At 41.6% G+C, this 19556-nt stretch overlaps 1 protein-coding gene across 1 annotated transcript in view; it reads left to right on the top strand.

The window, feature by feature from the left end:
• Window positions 1-18185, top strand: part of RNF144B (ring finger protein 144B) — a 55074-nt gene extending 36889 nt beyond the window's left edge. The window contains exons 4-8 of the mRNA XM_084282655.1: window positions 601-661; window positions 7548-7752; window positions 8903-9047; window positions 10964-11053; window positions 11247-18185. Of these exons, the coding sequence (XP_084138781.1) occupies window positions 601-661; window positions 7548-7752; window positions 8903-9047; window positions 10964-11053; window positions 11247-11387 (642 nt within the window). The 3' untranslated portion in view covers window positions 11388-18185. The remainder of the gene's footprint in view (window positions 1-600; window positions 662-7547; window positions 7753-8902; window positions 9048-10963; window positions 11054-11246) is intronic.
• Window positions 18186-19556: the final 1371 nt, after the last annotated feature.

Below are 19556 nucleotides of genomic sequence, written 5' to 3'. Positions count from 1 at the left end.
ACTTCTGTTCCCAGTGGCCTTGTGCATGTCTAAGGCAAATTCCAATAGCAGTGGCATTAACCATCTTAGTCCAGAAAAACAAAAAAAAAGGAAGAATAATGCATTTCTTACATGAATAAAAAATGGAAACCAGACTGGCTTTTTTGTTCCCGAGAGCTAACTGGCTCCTACCATAAAGACTGGGAGACATGAATGAGCAATCGTTTGTTTGGACTGTATTCTTTTGCATGAACAACAGACTTCAGTTTCCAAGCTTGGCTAGCTGTCACCCTTCATTACATTAAACAAACATGAAATAAAACAAAGAGGTTGAAGTAAATACAGAACCCCAAAAGAAGGCTTTCCTCTGCATGGTAAGAAGGACTTGGGCTGAACTACTCTGCCATGTGGTCGAAATAGGAGAGACCAGGAACTACTTTAGACTTTGGAGAAGGAAGTCTAGGTATGGAGAAATGCGGTGGTGTATGCGGTGGTATGCAGAAAAAGAAGGTGGATTTGAGAGCTGGCTTAGGAGAACAGACAAGTAGAGCAGGGTGCTTATTAAATTTCCTCAAGTCTCTAATTGTTCCTAATGATTTTTCTTTTTATTTCTCATTTCAGATTGCCTGTTTGGTGCCTGTTGACCAGTTTCAGTTATACAAGAGGCTGAAGTTTGAACGCGGTATGAGCCCTTTTGGTTTCTATTACCTCAATTTTTAAAGTGTCAGTAGAGGCAGCAATATTACATATTGCAGAGCACTCTGCCTTAAGACAAAGCGTGCTGGGTGAGTTAAGGAAGAGATGGAGAAGATGTCATTGTTTTGAAATATACATCCATAAGGATCTTCAAAACTTCTAGGAGATACTGACCATGCTGTCTGATAGAAACTTCTGCAAGCATCCCTAGAAGAGAGTTTTTCTCACGGAGAAGCCTTGTGTGTATTCTTCTATTATATTTATTTTTTTTTCTTGTGTGTATTCTTCTAGTATATTTTTTTTTTTCCTGAGGGATAATTGGACCCCTCATTACTGAGTAAGGCATAGTAGTAAGGAAGCTTGAAACTGAAGATCTTACTGGTGCCAAGCCTTGGTATGTCAGAGGTCAGCATTCTTCTTCAGGAGATGATTCCTTGCCAAGGCTGAAGAAGACACTTGATAGTCAGAAAGATGAGATCCCATGCTGATTTTGAAGACTGACACCAACTTGAAAGCCCAGCTGGAAGTTGTAGTATTTGTCAAAGAATTTGCATTGTGGTAGCTTGCAGAGTAGGGTATCTGGGACTGATCAGCTCTAACTCTGTCTTCAAGCTTTCCTCTGAAGTCTGTATTTGTGCTCTGCTTTATATGCATGCTTAGATGCAGAGGAATTGGGAATAAGAATGAAAATGCAGAGGTTTACAAAAGTTAGGTTTATTAATGCACTTAAAAAAATGGTCAGATAGAAGAATATATGGGTTTTTACTGAATCTCATCTGGACTGAAGTTCAGTGAGATGACCATGAAGTACAAAACCAACAAAATCAGTACACCCAAGTGTGCCCCTGAGGTCATGGGCAGATGCAGATTGTAGCTGTGGTTTGCAGGTACTCAGGACAAAGAAAACAAAAAAATCTCAAACTCGGCTTTCATTTTTGATTTCTTTCTCCTATTCTACCTTCTTCTTGCTTACCCTTAATTCCTTAGGAAGTCCCTCGAGTTCATAACCCAAGCAGTGGCTTGTCTACAGTCCTAGAAAGTAGAAATCACAGCTTGTTAAAAAACATATTAAGGGGTTAAGAAAGTGAGGCATTCTTGCAATACATTAATCTCTTTTACATAAAAACCTTTTTTTAACTGAAGACTGTGAAACTAATGATTTCCTGGTATCTCTTCCTCTACAAGTAGCCAAAGTTGAACTCATGATCTTTAGTCCAACTCCCTGTTACTTTTTTTTTTTACTGCCTCCCACTCACAGAAACCTGGAACTTGTCTGTTTTTAAGTCCTCCTTCCCTTTTCCTTCTTGCCTAAGTCTTGCAAATCCTCCTCCACCTCCACTGCCTTTTTTCATGATGTTTTTAGATCTGTCCTTTCTCCTCTATGATGAGTAAAACTGGCATACAGGCAGCAGGCTTAAACTGAGACTTTTGACCTCGCGTGCCCCAGCAATAAAGTGAACTTACCGAAGCCCAGGAACACAACCTGCTAACTCAAGTGGTGTCCTGGACACCAGCACTAATGCCACCCCAGCCAGGACCTTTTGCCTGTCCCAGGGTTAGCGTTGCCCCCTAAGGCTGACCTTTCCATGCTTACCGGTTGAACCTGGCTTGTGGGCCTCTACTGGCTCAAGCTCTGTTCTCAGACCTGACCACAGCCCAGCAATGCTTCCCTGCCCAGACCAGCAGCAATGCCGGCTTGATGGTCCTTTTGTGAGTCTAGCAATAAACCTTGATGATGGCAGCTGCTGGGTCCAATTTCTAACCAGGGACTACTCAGGGACTCCTGACGAATGAGATCTGATGCACAGCTTGTGCCTCTGTCAGCATAAGTGCAACCCAGCCCTTTCCAAACCTTGTGCTACACAAAGCCCAGGCTGCAACTGCCTTGCTCTTGCCTCTCCCACAGACTCCTGCCAACCACAACCACTGCATAGCCTCACAATCTATTTTCACACCAGCCCTAAGGCAAACTCAGCTGCAGCTCCTTGACCTAACAGCAAATGTAGTCCATTGGTCTTTGCATTCAGATGTCAGCCTTTCCCTAAAAACATGTGAACTCCAGCCAGGATGCAGCTCAATGGCCAGAGCTGATGTCAGCCAAGCCAAGTACACCTTCAGAGGACCACAGATTCATTGGAGCTATGTGATGACAGAGAATACCTCAAAGAACTGAAATACAGTGTAATAGTAGCATTACTGTAGTCAGCCTTTCAAGTTCATTTAAAAACGAAGAAAAATTTTACATATGAAATATTTTGAGCTCCCTTTTCTTCCCAGTTCTCAGTTCTTTTTTTCATATCAGGCACTCGGGGAAGGGTAGCTGGAGTTAGCTAGGGTTGTTTTTTGCTGCATGGTAAGGGAAAGAAAGAGAAAGAAATGTGTTTTCCAGATGTTGCTGTCTGAAGTGTGCTGTCCTCTTTTCCACATTTGCAAATACAATAGTCCAAATTCTGATTCTTAAAATAGGCAGGTACTAGACAGTCCTTTGTTACTTTTGTTCTGATCAACAAAACCCAATATTCAAACCCTCCCACTTGCTGTATTTAGACCCTTCTGCTCTCAGCTGTATTCTGTTGAGATATGGGCTGTCTGTCCTCCGTCTTGCTTCGGTTTCCCCTCTGCTTTACTAGAAATGCTGGACATAAGTAACCAGCTGCATGGGCAAGCCTTTCTGCTCCTACTCTGTAGTCTTTTCTCAACAGTCTTCAAGTGATTGCTAAAGCCAGTGCTTCTCATCCTTACAGATATTTTTTGTTAAGAGATTAATTTTGAGAAAAACTTTGAAGAGATGAACTTAGACCTCCAAAAGCTGTTTTCTCAATCTTTGCTAGCTGCTTTAATACAATATATATCCTATTACCTTATTTCTAAGAAATTGGACAGATAATATTGAGTTAAAAGGCTGTGAGAAGTAACTGGCATACAATTTAATGTCTATATGCAATTGCATAGTCTGATAATGAAAGCACTGAAAATATTCAGTCCTCTTGTGTTCTTTGTGTTCTTAATATGCAAATGTTTCCAGGCTTTAAACCAAGCTTTCCTACATCTATAACTTATCTGGACCTAGTCACAGGGCTTCTGTGCAATCTGTCTTAATAGAAGAAACAGGAATTGATGTATGTCTGCTTAGGATGGGGTTGTTGTGGCCATCAGAAATAACAAAATAGTGGGATAGGATGTGGTTAGGACACAGGCAGTGTATTTCTGTTTCTCTGACAGTTGCCCAATAGGCCTAGTGAAAGATGGTGAGAACCTCCTTTTTCTGCCTGATTGAAAAGCAGTGCATTAAAAGATAGGTGTTCCTAATATTTTGTGGAGTGCACGGGGCCACCTTTTCGGTAGGTACCTCTTCTAAGCCAGAAATTCTTCATTCTTCAGAGTTCTGCATTTCCCCTGCTTGCATCCCACATCTCACCTGCTTGCTTGTGTGTTTTGTGAAAACTGGCCAGATCCCTGCCTGTTACTGGCACGGTCTGGGGAAGCTTTCCTCCTGAGAGTGGAGTGAGCATGGCTGAACTGGCTGTGAGGAAGCAGGGAAAAGGCTCAAGAGAGAAATAGCCCTAACCAAAAGATTGAACATCATCAGAGTAAAATGATAGCTTCTTTCCTTTTTTTTTTTTTTTGGCTGCTCCTTTTTTATTTTTATTTTTATTTTTTTCTGGTTTCACTTGTACTCCATGGTAAAGCAAACAGTATGAGACAGCATGGATTGCAAAACACCATCTGTAGGTTCTTTGTAAAATGGAGGAAGTGGGAGAGGAGGGAGTTTCATTTTATGCATCACATCTTACTGCAAAAAAACTTGTAAAAATCAGTAAGACTTACAACCCTTTGCCCAGTGGATGTCAAAACCAGACATCCTGTCTTTCATCCAAAACAAGGATAGGAGAATTTAGGTTTCCAAAGCTGAGCATCCTATCTGCAGGAACTGCATTTTTTTCCTCATTTTAGCTGTTGTTTATCAACAGAAAACGTGTGGAACCTACTGCGGGAAGACTTAAATGCAATAGTCAATAATAGGGCATGGTCTTACCCAGCTCAGAGCATCATCTCTGAAGGAAGCTTCAGAAATAATGATTTCTCAGCCAGGATGCTTGGATGGCTTGTCCATCCGTCTCTTTCTTCTCCTCACAAATGAAGCTACAAACTGTCTTTTTTCTGGCTTTTATTCAATTAAAGCAAAATGTTGGTTTGCTTTTGGTGGTAGAGGAAGCATGTGTAAGATAATAAGGGGAAAGAAGGGAACTAGATTCATGAAATGGATGGAAAAGAAGGTAGATGGTACAGGTGTCTGGCACTGCCTAAATTATAGATTAAAGCCTTTGCTATGGGTGCGGAAAGTTTCCCCATCTGTCAGAGTCGTCTGACACAGATTAATATATTACCTGCAGTTGCAGTAACTACATGGAGGGATGGAAAATAGGTGAACATAGCAAAGCCCCTGACAGTCTCCTGTATGACAGTGACCAATATGCCTACTTTAAATATGGGAGACTATGTGCTAGTCTTTGTTGAAAGAGGTTCAAACGCATGTCTCTTGACCGCCTTGCCTGGTAGTTAGCTCATGGCCCAGGTGAGTATCCCTGCCACCACTGTGCATCCAGATTGAAGTAGCATCAATGGAAACTGAAAGCCAAACACAGGACTGTGTGATAGCCTGACCCAGTGGACACCTTCAGAAAGGAAAGGGGCTCAGCTTGTCTTGAGCAGTGGAGTTGAATGAAATTCTCCTATATGCCTGCTTTCAAATATTAAATAGAAAAAAGGTGTTAGTGGTTACTCCTCTGCTGGTGGCTTTGCTAACACGATCATTAAAAAGTGGCTTTTTCTCTAAGTATCTGTCAAGAATCACCCTGAATGTGTGAATAGTTTTAGGATAAACCAAGCTGTATTTTGATGTGAGTTTACTGTTCACCCCAAATGACACTTCCAAAACTAGTAGGAAACTCTCAGCTACCCGTGGATTATGCTGAAGTTAGTTTGTTTCAGTCAGGTAGGGAAGTTGCCCAAAGCCCCATCCAACCTGGTCTTAAACACCTCCAGGGATGGGGCATCCACAGCTTCTCTGGGCAACTTGCTCCAGTGCCTCACCAACCTCTGAGTAAAGAATTTATTCCTTATATCTAATCTAAACCTACCCTCTTCTCATTTAAAGCCATTCTCCCTTGTCCTATCACTGCACCCTCTAACAAAGAGTCTGTCCCCAGCTTTCCTGTAGGCCCCCTTTAGGTACTGGAAGGCCGCTATAAGGTCTCCCTGGAGCCTTCTCTTCTCCAGGCTGAACAGTGCGAACTCCCTCAGCCTGTCTTCATAGGAGAGGTGCTCCAGCCCCTTGATCATCTTTGTGGCCCTCCTCTGGACTTGTTCTAATATGTCCATGTCCTTCTTGTGCTGGGGTCCCCAGAGCTGAATGCAGTACTCAGGCTGGGGTCTCATTAGAGTAGAGGGGGAGAATCACCTCCCTCAGCACCCCCAGGTCCTTCTCCTCAGGGCTGCTCTCAATCCATTCTCTGCCCAGCCTGTATTTGTGTTCGGGATTGCCCCAACCCAGGTGCAGGATCTTGCACTTGGCCTTCCTGAACTTCATGTGGTTCACACAGGCCACCTGTGAAGAAGCTGGAAGTTTTCAAGCCGAACACAGATGTTTGGCAAACTAGAAAAGAACTCAGTTTCTAAAGTACATTAGGTTATGAAGGTTGTGGGATGTCTTCCCCAGGCGTTGATGCACATGTACTTTTATCTATTTACTGCTTATGTTTTATTTTTCTACTGTTTATGTATCTACTGTTTTACTTCTTTGAACACAATTCTAGTTGTATGGTTTCTAGTTTCTAGATGTCTGGATGCTGAATTGATACTATTGTTTATCATGCTGGCTGGAGCATCTGCTAGATATCCATCCACCGGCCCCCTGCAATGTGGGCTACCAGCAACCTCCTGCAAAGAAGCAATGCAGACAGCAGCGTGCATAGCAGGAAATGCCTTCAACTGTTTCAGCAAAATTTGCCAGAGAACATATGTCAGGGGCCCTTGTGTGGCCTTTTGTTTGCTTTTACCTGCTGGAAATAGAGATGAACTCTGTAATGGCTTTTGAGATCTCACAGTCAGGGATTTCCACGCTGTACTGAGGCATCCCTCCATCCATTTTCATTCGTGGTCCCAGAGAGTTCCCAGGGAGGGAGGAGATGCGGGGTGGGAGTGTTTGGCTGGGCTGCATTGACTCGAGCAGTGTAAAGTGTCCACACAGTGGACAACCCTAACAGTGGATGTGATCCATCTGGGTTTCTGCTGCAAGTCCAAAGTCCTCAGATAAAGGTTGGGGAGCAAGAGAAAGAATCAACATTTATCATTTGCTACCATGTGCCAATGCTTCCACTCGTGACCTTACATTAACTATTGTTATAGTTGGACACCTGACAAACGCTCATCATATAATAAGGTGAATATTAATCACTTAAAAGTGCGTGGGGGAAATAAGGCACAGAAAATGACTTGATGTTAAATTAATGACAGTTCTCCTGCAATTTACATGAGAGATGTGACGTGGTTTCCACATGTGAAAGATAAAATGGTACATGCTTCTCAGAAAGCATTAGTTGTCTTCATCTTTTGTACCCTCCTATAAAGGCAAAGAATATGTCCCTTGTAGTGTGTTGCTGTTATTGTGATGCTTCCAGTGCAGCTGCTGTTGCAGAATACCATTTCAGACCTGCCTGAAGAAAAATAGGCCCAAAAGCCCACAAGCACAGGTGCAGAGGGCCTCAACTTCCCCATGCCCATGCAGAGCTGGGTCTTGCATACCTAGACGTGTCACTGGAATGAGAAGGGGACCATATGACTGGTTTATTTCTGCCTTTGTTGTGTTTCAGAAGTCCATTTGGACCCCAAGAGAACATGGTGCCCTGCGGCTGACTGCCAGACGGTGTGCTACATTGGGCCGAGCGAGCCAGGAGTGCCGGTGCCAGTGGAGTGTCCGGCTTGCCACCTGACGTTCTGCTCCTCTTGCAAGGAGACGTGGCACCCACAGCGCCTGTGCCCAGAAAACCAAACTACTCTGGTACCAACCGAGCAGGGGTAAGAGGGGAAGCCACAGGAGCTGCGTGATCTTTTAGTTCGTTTTGGCATGAAGTGCGCACTCTGTGTCTAACATCAGTTTCATGGAACTGTTTCTGTCTGGTTTCTTAGGTCCATCTCTGCTGGTGTTCCCTAAATATAATTCCAATCTAATGATTACTTTAAATTATACATTTTCTTTTTAAAAAGATTCTTAATGTTATTTGGGTTCTTACCAAATTTTGGGATGCTACTGACACTTCTGAAAGGTGAAATCCACCGGGGCTTTCACTCCTCCTAAAGGCCTTGTTTTCATGCTAGAATTATAACGTGTACCTGTACAAAACATCCAGTACAGTAGTATTCTGGGGTCCAAACTTTGCTTGTACTGTGATTAAGGAATTACCTCTGCTTTATATTTACAGAATTTCTACATAGAAAAATCTTAACTTCTATGAAGAGTGGGTGTGCAGTGTCCCATTTGGTGGGAGAAATATGATTTATGTTAATTTTACATAGGTGCAAACAACCTACAGGTCAGGTTGCATAAGGCATCAATCTACGGAAGGAAAACACTTACTTGCTTAGATTATATAATGTCTGTGGCCATCCGTCTTTGTTTTCTGCATCAGATAAAATTCAGTCGTGTATGTTCAAAGTTTCCTTTTGCTTTTTGTAAGAAATTAAAGACTTAAAACCTAAAGATTCGGCTTGCTAGAGACTTCATCAGATATGAGTTGCCAAAGATGTCTCACCATAATTTCTCTCACCCAGGTTTGATCCTTGGCTTTGGTGGAGTTTAAGTTATTCTGTTTAGGCAAGGACAATGCCATGAGTTGCATAACCCAGTTCTCTTAATGCGTTGTGAAAGCACTCTTACCAAGTGCTGATATTTAATGCTGTAGGTGATATGTTGGTGGGTATAGTCAGTGTTGGCTTTATATAGCATAAAAGACCAAGAGAATAGCCTTTCAACTTTACATGCTATAAAATCCTTATTACTGCTTATACTTTGGTGTATTCTGAATATAATAAGCCTCACACATTAAGTGCATTAAGACAATAACATTAGATGCTCTGAATAGCAAGTACAATACACATTAGGCAGTGAATCTGAATATCACCTATAATTATATTTACATGCGATTCTAATGTTTCCCTACTCTTCTAGATCACTTATTGGAACAGAGACAGAGGCACCAATTAAGCAGTGCCCAGTTTGTCGGATCTACATTGAGAGGAACGAGGGCTGTGCTCAGATGATGTGCAAGAACTGCAAACACACATTTTGCTGGTACTGTCTACAGAACTTGGATGTAAGTGCTGCAGATTAAAATTAGATAAAGGGTAACTGGGGGCTGAGGTTAGTCTGAGGCCTCATAGAAGCTTCCCAACAACTCCTTGGTGTTCTAGTGAATTTCTTGGCTCATTTCAGATTGTAACTTAGAAACGTAGAATGCTTTGGGTTGGAAAAGACCTTAAAGATCATCTAATTCCAACCCCCCTGCCATGGGCAGGGACCCCTTCCACCAGTCAAAGGAACTTCATTCACTTCATTATTTTCTTCTCACTAATACTGCTTTTATTTTTATCAACATCCTTCTTCCATAAAGGATTATAGCCATATCCAGAGGTCCCATGGTAGCTCTTTGAGGGAACTGGAACAGATTGGTTACTTTCTGGAGGTCCATTATAGAACTGCCTTTCACTGATTCCCTCTTCCCATGCAGAAGCCCAAAATAGTTTGTTTGAGAGTTAGGGAAATAAGTTTCTTGTGCCTGCTCCAACTGCAAGGATCACAGCCTGTCCAAAAAATGGTATGGTACTGGGTGAAGGCAGTTGTTTCGTAGGAGGGTGCATTAAGAGCTCTTATAAACTTGGTCTTCTTTACTAGTCCATCTCTAGTGCTGTGTTGCTGAAGAGAATGATTAGTTAGTAGGCTTGAGGGTAAAACTATTGTGTTATCAACATGGGTTATGAAATGCAGGTGGCTAATTATCTCTCAAGTGATACCAACTAGTCTCAACTTTTGTGGACCTTAAGTTTTCTAGTAGGATTAAGAGTACAAGAAGTAATGTACTTGTGCATATGACTGCTTCCCTTTTTGGCATAGTCATTAATAACAATGGTGAGAATTTGAAAATAACTTCACCAGCACTTGAAATAAAATATCCGAAGACTTTTCTTCTTTTTTTTTTGTACTCATCAGCTAGCAAACAACGAGACTTCCTCATTCTTCAGCCTTCCTTTTTTCAGAATGTGTAGCAAGTTTCACTTAACATTATGTCCCATTTTTGGATGCAGGAGTGAGCTTTTTCGACATCAGACTTATGGCTTGCCTCAGAGTACATACGGTACACAATGAATGCTTAAAACTTTGCTGAACTGGAAGACTATCAGATTCTCCCTTTCTGCAGACATGTCCTTACAAAGTTTTAGTCTGTTCAAGAGGACAAAGGAAAAAGAAACCGTAGCTGTCCGATTCAAATGTCGTTTTTCTGAATGAGCAGGGTTAAAGGAAATCCAGATTTGGTTGTAGTTAATAACTGCAGAGCTGAAGAGTAAGGCTGAAGAATGAAAGAGGAAGCAGCATTAGGTCACAGCACAGCTGGCAGGGGTAGAGTAATGTGGAGCATTAGTCATTTTCTAAATTAAAAATGGATAATTTAGTAATATTGGGAAAAACAAAAAGAAATGGCGATTTCTATTTTTTATAAAAACAAAAAGAAACAGGGATTTCCTATTTTACTTTATTTTACTTTATTTTACTTTATTTTACTTTATTTTACTTTATTTTCAATTTTCCTGTTAAGCCTAGGAAGAAAAATGACCTGAAGGGACAGCAGAACAGAAGGTAGAAGTACCTCAGGAATATGATACCTGACATGGCAAACTTTCAGAAATCTCTTGATTACAGGCTCCTTTAGCATCACCAAATTACAGACTAGGTAATTTTGTCAAAAATGCAATGCAGATATAGTTGTCCAAAGCTTTTTAAAAGTGGGGGAGGGAAGATGCTATACGATAGTTTGGATCCCAAATACACTACACTTTTTGGAACTGCAAGAAGTTTTTCTAGATAATTATTTGGAAGGTAGGTGGATTTCCCTGCCAGCAGCAGGTAATTTTACAGCAGTGTCAGGGAAGTTGTATTTCCAGTCCAGTCTTGAACATGTCCCTGCGTGTCCCCATACTGTAACCTTCTCTTACAGCTTCTTCTTTTGTTTTTCAGAACGACATCTTCTTAAGACATTACGACAAAGGCCCTTGCAGAAACAAGCTAGGCCACTCACGTGCTTCGGTGATGTGGAACAGGACGCAGGTGTGTTTCTAGCCAGCTGAGCAGAGCAATCATGCATATGTTAAGCAGAGATTTTACCCTTCAGTGAAGGACCAAGATGATTATTCTCATGCTTTCAACTATTTTTGTGGCTTACTCCATGCTTGTGCATGCACACATATATTTTATTTTCCACATTAGCTAAATATATATTTTTTCCTACTTTGTCTTTCAGGTTGTAGGGATCCTCGTTGGACTAGGTATCATAGCATTGGTGACCTCTCCCTTGCTGCTTGTGGCATCTCCATGCATCATCTGCTGCGTTTGCAAATCTTGCCGAAGCAAAAAGAAAAAACACAGTCTGCCAGCAACCTAACTCTGTGTCTGTTTGAGCCTCTGTCTGTACAGCATATGTTTGTGAGAAAGCACAATGGTTGTATTTTGGTGCCATACCTACCAAATAATGCTCCTTTTTTTTTGCCAATTCTTGGGATAAGTGCCTATTCTCTACAGGCTACTCTATCACTTACAAGTTGCAGTGTGGAAAAAGTCTAGATAATAGTACAGTACATATGGTATAGGTTTTTTGCTTTCTAAAAGAAAAACAGGACGCCATTTGGTAGTTCATACCCTTACGTATGAGCCAGCTCTTGAGATTGCTAGAAGATTGCCATCTTCCATCAGCTGCATGAGTTGATCCTGCAGTATCATTCTGCCTTTGCAGACCCAACTGTTACTGTCATGCTTTCTGTTGGTTCTTGGTGACTGTCGGATTTCTCAGAAAGTTTTGGGTATTTTATAACAGGGAAAAGCTTGATAAGGGTCTTCTGCCTGCTAGCTTGTGTCCCATTAGAAGTAAAAAACTGTTAAGAAAATATATTGACAGTTTCCTGTCAACTGGCTGCCATGGCATTTCTTTCAGCATTGAAATCAATGGGATTCATACTACTGATCTCAATTACAGAAGTAAAAACCAACAAAACTATTTGTAAGACAGAACTCTCTCTTAAGAGACTGGACTAGATTGGGAAAGTAGTTGCTTATTTCAGATCAAACGTGATGTACCTACCTTGAAGTACAAGGACTAAGCATATTTCCCTGCTCTTGGGCATGCCTTTTGTCAGTAACACGTGTGTAGTAAAGTCACCAGGAATCTGGTGTTTTAGGAAAGGCTCCTATTTTGTGCAGTACTGGGATCTTGGCTGTGCGTTTATACAGTGACCTCATGTGTGGATATACCGAGTACATAATGCACAATTTATTTTCCAGGCAGTCAGTATATTTTTTCAGCAGTTTACATGGGGTAGCAGCAAGAACCCTGTAAAATGCTACTCAGAACAGGTTAAACCCAAACCCTCTCTTGAATGTTACGGACCTGCTGAAGTGAATACTTGAGAAATGCTGTGTAAATGTAGGCTCCATCCATTGGTGATTAATTCTTCTTTCCCACTCAAGGTTAACAAACTTTGTTACAGCTCATTTTTAGTTACTCTCAATATGAAAGCCTGTCATTTAATACACCCTTCATTTTCATTTGGTGCCTCACCATTAAACTGATTTAGACCCTGGTATCAGTTACACCTGTATAAATTCACTGAAACCTCCCTGAAGAGCTGGAGTTACTTCAGGCTCACCCAGGAGAAGCTGAGTTCAGACTCTGCTCTGTGCATTTATTTCCTTAATGGCCGGTGATCCTCAAAACCCTGGCCAGCTTTTGTTCTGGACTTGCAGTGCATTTTATATCTGTGGGAACTGATATGAGTTTGCACTATTTAATCAGTTTTAATTCCAACCCCCTTGCAGTAAGGGCTGCAAGTTTTAAATGGGATGCTCAACCTGAGCATCATGTCAGGCTTTTCCTCCTCAGTCCTACCCTCCTCCACGCATGCAATTTGAAGCACCAGAAGAATGCTACAAAGAACCTCTTTTCTGTTACGTTTGGCTGAGCCTCAGGAACTTTGCCTTCTTGGCAGCCATAAATGTGACCTTTTTTGTTTAACTTCCCCCTCTGTTGACTGTAACAGAAGTGGTAGATTTTCTTATTTTAAGAAAGCGTGGTCTGTTGAGCAGACTAGCAGGGACAAAGGCCTTAAATGATGTTGTCTGTTTTACTTTTTAATCGATTTCTCTTACAAATGCTATCTGACTTCGCTACTAGTCGTGACTGGAGGGCAGGCAGCGCTCGCCAATTTGAAAGGCTATATTTATTCTCCATCCACGGCTTCTAAGGGAAGCAGAAAGGTAGTCAGTACATTTTAAATGCAGAGTGCAATGCAGACAACTACGATTTATAATAAGTAGAGAATGTTTTCTGTATGCATTTTCTTTCACAGCAGTAATGGTTGTGCTTGGGGGCACTTGTGACAGATCAAGGTATCTAGCCCTTGGCTTGATACTATTTTTCTACCTACTTTTTTATGGCCCTACTGCCATTTCCAGCTTATTGAGGAACTTGCAGTTGAGAGTCTTACTTTATGGAAGCCTCAAGGAAAAAGATACAGGAGCTGTATGGTCTCTTTAACCATAACCAGCAAATAATAATACCCTTTGCATGTTAAACTTCTTTTTTTTTTTCTTCATGTTTTGTGGTCTTCAATACACCTTCTGCTGGCCCAGTTTCTTTCTTTGTCACCTTCCTCTTTCATTTGTAGTTTTTGCTAAAATGCCCAATGGCATGAAGGTGTCTCGTGGTGTCTCAAAACAAATTCCACCTTGTTTAGTTCTTTAAATGCTGTCTGAAGTTAATGTAGCTCTCTCCAGAAAATAGCAATTTGTTTCAGTGGTTTGAAGGATAATGTTTTATAAAAGCAGTGCACACGTGCATAGCTACAAACTCTGTGAAAGCAACACTTTTCTGTCTGTTTTTATTAACTTCTCCGTTTGAGTGCAGCGTAACTTCTTTCAAAGACTAATATCTACGGAGCAGAAGGAAGATGTGCTGTTTCTGTGTGCACTTTGTATTGCTTGTGCCAGTTTAGGTGTCTGGTGGGTGTACCAGAAGCAGTAGAAGTTTAGTACCTGGATGTTTGGGCAACCTAAGAGCCAGAATGCCAATCTAGGCATTTAAGGAGCCTGTGTGCCCAGATATTAGCTGGGCGTCTTTACCCAAAAGCTGGATAAAGTAGCATGAACTACAGGCACTCCTTCCTTTGGCTGTGTAGATGAAGCAATTAGATCAAGAAGGAAGCTCCAGAACTACTTTAGAGCTTAAACTCGAAATCTTAGGAGGATTAACTTATTGAGATGCCTGAGCATGTGCTCTAACTAGACTGTGACCTGGCCAGCTCATAAGGATGCACTAACTCTGCAGGGTAGAGCTGTACCTGTGCTGAAGTGTCAGGAGCAGTAGGGTACTGTTGCCTTGTTTTCCGGCAAGCAACTATTTTGCCCCAACTGGTCATAGGCACGGGGTTTCAAAAGAACCATTTTAGCAAGAATGTTTTTACAGGGTTTATTTATTATTATTATTTTTTAAAGCAACAACAACACACTCACTTTATAAGAAATTTATTGCAAGCATGGCTCAAGCATGGCAAGTGCCATGCGAAATATGAACAGAAATTAGGGAAGAAAAACAAACAAACAAAACTAGAAATGGGACTCTGGCTGCTTTTGACTCTTCTAAATCAATGTAGTTGTAAGTCCACCCTCTTGAGCTCCATCTATGTGATGTGGTGCATGTTAGTATCAGCCTTCGTCCTCACCACTCTCACCATCCATCCTTGTTCTCTGTTGGCATGTGGCTGGTGTGCAGGAAGCGCCCAGGGGAGAATACCAGGCTTTGGCAGGGTTGGGTGCTGCACAGGAGCTGGGGCGTGTGGCACATGTACAACCCTCCCAGGCTCTGTTACCACTTCTCCATGTGGCCTTTAACCACTGAGACAAACTTTGCTTTTTTTGGCTATTAATGTTAGATTGACAGTGTCTACAGATGACTCCTTTGGAGAACAAAAGTCACAACTGTCTATTCCCTATGAGTCAGAGGCATTTAGCCCTTCAGAATATTGGGCTATGGATATCTAAAGATCCAGTCCTAAAAGTCTAGGAAGTGATGGAAATTTGGATTTTTACTGCAGCTGGCCACAAATCTCCATGGCCACATACCTCACCGTAATTTCTCTGCAGTCATGGCAGCTGTGTCGAATACAGCTAGGGATCCAACTCTGCATCTCTTGTCCTTGTGTTACAATGAGGGTGGGAGTACCTGCCTCCAAAACCACTTGTCAATAAGTAAATATCTCTCATGCTAGAGCATAAGTACTCCTCTGCAGTATTTATCGTAGAACTACGGGAGATGGTCAAGGTGGCCTTTCAGTGACTGGTTATTTTTTAATGGCACATGGGGTTACTTATCTCAAAGGAAGGCATGAAGGGTTGCAGTAACTGATGTTTCCGCAGTGCTTTAATGATGCTAAATGCTATGTACAGTTGTCTGTCCAGTAACATAGCAGAAAATAAAGTCCAAAGAGAAGTTTAAAATGGACATATTTTTTTTACTTGAATACACTTAAGAGAAACTGGATATTATCTTCATATTTGCTTGAAGATAGGCAAGTGGACAGAAATCAACTGTGTTTCCACAACAGGACAATGAAACCAGCTTTTGACTGCTCTCTTCTCTGGTACCACAGCAGGCTGTTGTGCTGCAGTCCCTGCTGCTTTAAAAAATTGAATCTGTTTTGCACTGTAATCTTTGTCTGTCAGTCATTCTTTTCCTTTCTAATACAAAATCCTTTTAAGATCGTGCTTTTCATCCCCTGTCTCAGGCCAAAGATTTCTAGAGTGAAATTAGTAGATTTCTTTATATGAGGATAAAAACCTTCCAACAATTTTCTCAGAGCTTTTATTAAGAAATACGATGCTTAGATAATGACCAAAGATAGAAATTTCAAACTTGGCTTGTTTAGAAAAACTCATTGACACTTAAGAAGTTGTCTTGGAATCTCTAAATAAGGACTGCTTTGTTAGAGCCCAACAGCTTTTTGAGTTTCACAAGGGATATGCTTCTACTGCTGAGCAGACTTTTTGGAAATATACTGGGAAAAACTTACATACATGTTTTCATTTTATACATCAAAAAAGATTCTCTTGTAGGTCTCCATATTTTAGGGATTCCACCCCCCTGGAAGCTTTCTTGGATATACTTATATGTAAGATAATTTAAGAAATTCAATAAAACAGTTTTAACAGAGTGTTCTAGTTATAGACAGTCAAGTAAGACTCGTAAGCTAGTAAGACATCTCTCTCATGTGTAAGTACGTAGTATCAGGCCCTAATTTATATGGCTAGCAATAAAGATGTGAAAATGTACTTCTGAAATAATAAGAGTTGATTCTTCTGCAGTCTGCCAGAAGGTCAGCTTACTGCTATGATTATGAAAAACTTCAGTCTAATATTTATTTGTCCTCTGGTTAGTTATGTGGTGAGAGAGTAATGGTTTTTGCAGAACAAGAAGCCCAAAGGTCTATTTTGTGTCACTACACTCAGTTTCTCAGAACCAATGCATTTTTATAATTTATAATTTATATAATTCATATATAATTTATATTTTGTAATTATACCAATTTTGAATTTATCATGCGATACATTTATTTTTAATTGCATTCTTATGGGAAACCTTTCCTCTTCTACTTACTGTGGAGAAAGTTGTTGTGTTCCAGGCAGGGTAAATTCCTATGGTTTGGTGCAGTCCACAGCAAATGTTTTGTACTGTTTTTTTCAGTTACATCAGAGTGTTTTGTTATGATCCCTCAAGTTAGTTATTTGAATGAAGCAAATTCCTATTGTTAGGGAAGGTAATTTCCTAGTAACGAATTTTATTGACCATCACAATCTGGGCTATTCAAGATGATGGTGGTTGACAAGGTCCACCACCTTTTTAGAGGACATGACATCATTCTTTCCCCTTCTTTTTCCCCTCCTGCCTAAGAGGCTTTTTCCGTTCCTAGCTGAAAATTAAAGACTTAAATAATTTGTCTGTGCCTTCTGGATATTCAAACAGAAGCAACAGCTTCTGGTGGCCACATGCCAGGAGATCCTGGACAGGTCGAATGTGTGATGCTACAACATGTGTGCAATGAGTTAGTTACATTTCAGGAAGGTGCCTGGGCTTTTACAGCTTGCTGGGACACATGCAGTAGATGTGGTGCACAAGGGCCTGGTCTGAGAGGCTTCACAAACGCTGCCAGCTGTAGGGCACGTGTGGTGTGAAGCCTGTGGGTTACTGCAATCGTGACGCCAGGTCACTGTGCGTGTGTGTCTCCCAGAGTTTCATCAGGGCCACCATCTCTAGCTTGCCCGTAACTATATACCTGACCCCCAAACTCCCCAAATGCCACAGCAAACCTCCGTTCCTTCAGTTTTCCAGGCTCTGCTACTGGTCTGTCTCAGAGAAACCGCAGTTCAGATGAGTTAGTTGGAGTTGGCCTGGTGTAGGTGTGCATTTTGCCTAATACCTATGACGAGCAGCAGAGCTGCTATATACCCTGACAATATGAGCATCGCAGGTGCCAAGTGTCACCCTGTGAGAACTCCGAATTACCACAGTGTCACATATTTCTGGGGAAAAGTGCATAAGCTCTTGCTGCTGGGAAGTCTCCTGGCTGGACACGCTGCGCTGCTTTCCAATGCGTCGGCGTTTGAAACGAAGCCTGGGTTTGACAGGAGCAGGACACAGGACACTTCATTGCTGTGCTGGGTGGGTGGCATGGAAAGGAATGGTTTTGTCTCGACAGCAGGAAGCAAATTCCTCTTCAGAGGGCCAGCCCTTCCTGTTCAGGGGGACTGGCCTTCTGTGCTGTGCTGCACAAGGGTGAGCTCCTCTTCAGTGTCTAGATGTCGTTTCCCTGGTACCTGTTTAAGCTTATGTTTTGTTCATCTGGGTTTCTTCTTTTCCTCCAGGTAATACACTTTCTTCACCACTTTTATCCTGGTGAAGGGCGAAAAGGGTTTGATCTTTGTAAGATTTGTTAAAATATTTTTGTGTTTATAAGACAGCTGACGTATAAAGAAATAAGTGCTTTTGTAAAATTTTGGTTGTATGATTCAGCATTTAAATATTTTACAGATGCAATTTTTTGCACTCTCTCTGCGTACATTCATAAAAGTATATATTTATTTTCCGTCTTTGAGATTTACTTCATTTTTTTCTTCTGATGTTACAAAATGCAGTATGTGCAACATTAAAAAATTAGTGAAAAGACGTTGATCTCATTTTGTTGTCTGTCTTTAAAAAGATTAACATTTGGTTCAAAAATATGGGAATAAATCAAATAAATCTGGGGTGCTCATGGAAGTTTTGAGAATAAACAAGGATAGATCAGTATCTTGACTCTTACCTGCGTAAATGGCGTTAAGCTGTTAGCAGTGCCTCCCCTGGGCTCCTTAACAGCCTTTGAAATTTGTGTAAATCCATTTACAGAGAGTGGGGCAAGCTCTGGCTTAGCTCCTGCATGCTGCTGTGGCGTTGCTCTTTTCTCTCTGCAGGTGGGGTGCGGGATTACTGTAAACCTGGCCCCTTGCACGTGCTGGTGTGGACCACGACCTGGGGCATACCAGGAGCAGACAGAGCTACCTGCGAGTGGGGGACCCACGGAAGCTGCAGTAGGGGAAGCCTGCTGCTTCCAAGCGCCCCTCCTCATCCATTGCTCCCTCAACCCTGCCTGTCCTTGCAGCAAATTCGGGCCTCATAGTCTGTGTTGCCAAAAGACATAATGAAACATTACACTCAGCTGTGTCATTTCAGATAAAAACGCTCCTTATTGTTCCTGCACACCCATATCCTACTGTGTTTACAAGGGACAATCGCAGCTATGTTTTTGAGCATCAAATATTAAGGTGATGCTTACTATTAAATACTTCCTGGTGTCATTTTATTTAAACACAGCCATTTGATTTATTGAGTTGGCTATTTTTTTTTTTTTTTTAATAGAGAATGCTCTGGTTTTGTTCCGTCAATGTGCAACAATGCCATGGCAATGCATTGGCCCAGACAGTAACATGCATGACACATTGCAGCAGACTGAATACTTCCAGCACAGCAGTTTTCCATCAGAGGATCTTGCTGATGATGGAGGAACCGGCATTGTGGTGGGAACGTGTCAATTCCATCAAACTCCCAATGGAAACCAGCTGTTGGCAGCCAACATGCCTGGTGCCCTGCCAGCCCACCAGCTGCCGATGGTGGGCAAGCTGCCCGGCTTCCCACCTGGTAGATGAGTGAGTTGCCGGCTCCTCACCTTGCAACTTCAGAAAAAAATAAATATGTTTTCCAAGGCAAAAATTCAACATTTCTGAATTTCTCTGCAATTTTTAAAATTCCAGATCAGACAAGCATGAGCAATTTTCAGCTAAGCAGAAACTGTAGAGGCACCACAACTCCTGTGTGGTCACAACTTCTTCTACGTGCACTTGTTACTCAGTAGAAATGGGAACTACCGAACACGTTCAATTCACTTTCTTAATGTGAGAAGGGAACTAGCACTCACCATTATGCCTGCCAACCCAAGAATCTGATCAGGGTTTTTTTTTTTTTTTTTTTTTTTTT

This window comes from Netta rufina, assembly GCF_964035555.1.
Source record: "Netta rufina genome assembly, chromosome: 2".
NCBI lineage: Eukaryota > Metazoa > Chordata > Aves > Anseriformes > Anatidae > Netta > Netta rufina.
Note: the sequence above shows the minus strand (reverse complement) of the source record. Positions and strands in the feature narration are given on the sequence as shown.